This window comes from Penaeus monodon, chromosome 23 (genome assembly GCF_015228065.2).
Source record: "Penaeus monodon isolate SGIC_2016 chromosome 23, NSTDA_Pmon_1, whole genome shotgun sequence".
In the NCBI taxonomy this organism is placed as follows: Eukaryota; Metazoa; Arthropoda; class Malacostraca; order Decapoda; family Penaeidae; genus Penaeus; species Penaeus monodon.
In genome coordinates, this window is record NC_051408.1 from 20,201,279 (window position 1) to 20,201,733 (window position 455).

Sequence of the window (455 nt, forward strand, 5' to 3'; positions counted from 1 at the left end):
ACCTCTATTAATTGTCATTCTTGTATTTGTAGCCAGTGCCAGACAGTGAGGACACAGCCACAGATCAAACACATCACATCATTGTGCCCAGTTATGCTGCCTGGTTTGACTACAATGCCATTCATGCCATTGAAAAGAGGGGGCTCCCAGAATTCTTTAATGGCAAGAACAGGTCCAAGACTCCTGAAATTTATTTGGCATACAGAAACTTCATGATTGACACATACCGGTGAGTTTTACCCTCTTTGGTTAGAAAACTCGATACAGAGCCTACATGTGTATTACCCATTTGTGGTGTACATTTTATTGATTAGTGAGGGAGTATGTCAAGAATTTTCCCCATGGTTCTGAATTCAATGTCCAATGTAGTGGTGATCCCATAGGAAATAAGAGGTAGGATTTAGTATCTCCTTTTCAGTAAACTTGTTTTTATTGGAAAGAATAATAAGTCAGTA

At 39.1% G+C, this 455-nt stretch overlaps 1 protein-coding gene across 1 annotated transcript in view; it reads left to right on the top strand.

Annotated features, from left to right (window-relative positions):
• LOC119587881 (SWI/SNF complex subunit SMARCC2-like) overlaps window positions 1–455 on the top strand; it is a gene marked incomplete at its 3' end in the record, with an annotated part of 24,724 nt that overhangs the window by 11,861 nt on the left and 12,408 nt on the right. The window contains 1 exon segment of the mRNA XM_037936587.1: window positions 33–229. Coding sequence (XP_037792515.1) covers window positions 33–229 — 197 coding nt within the window.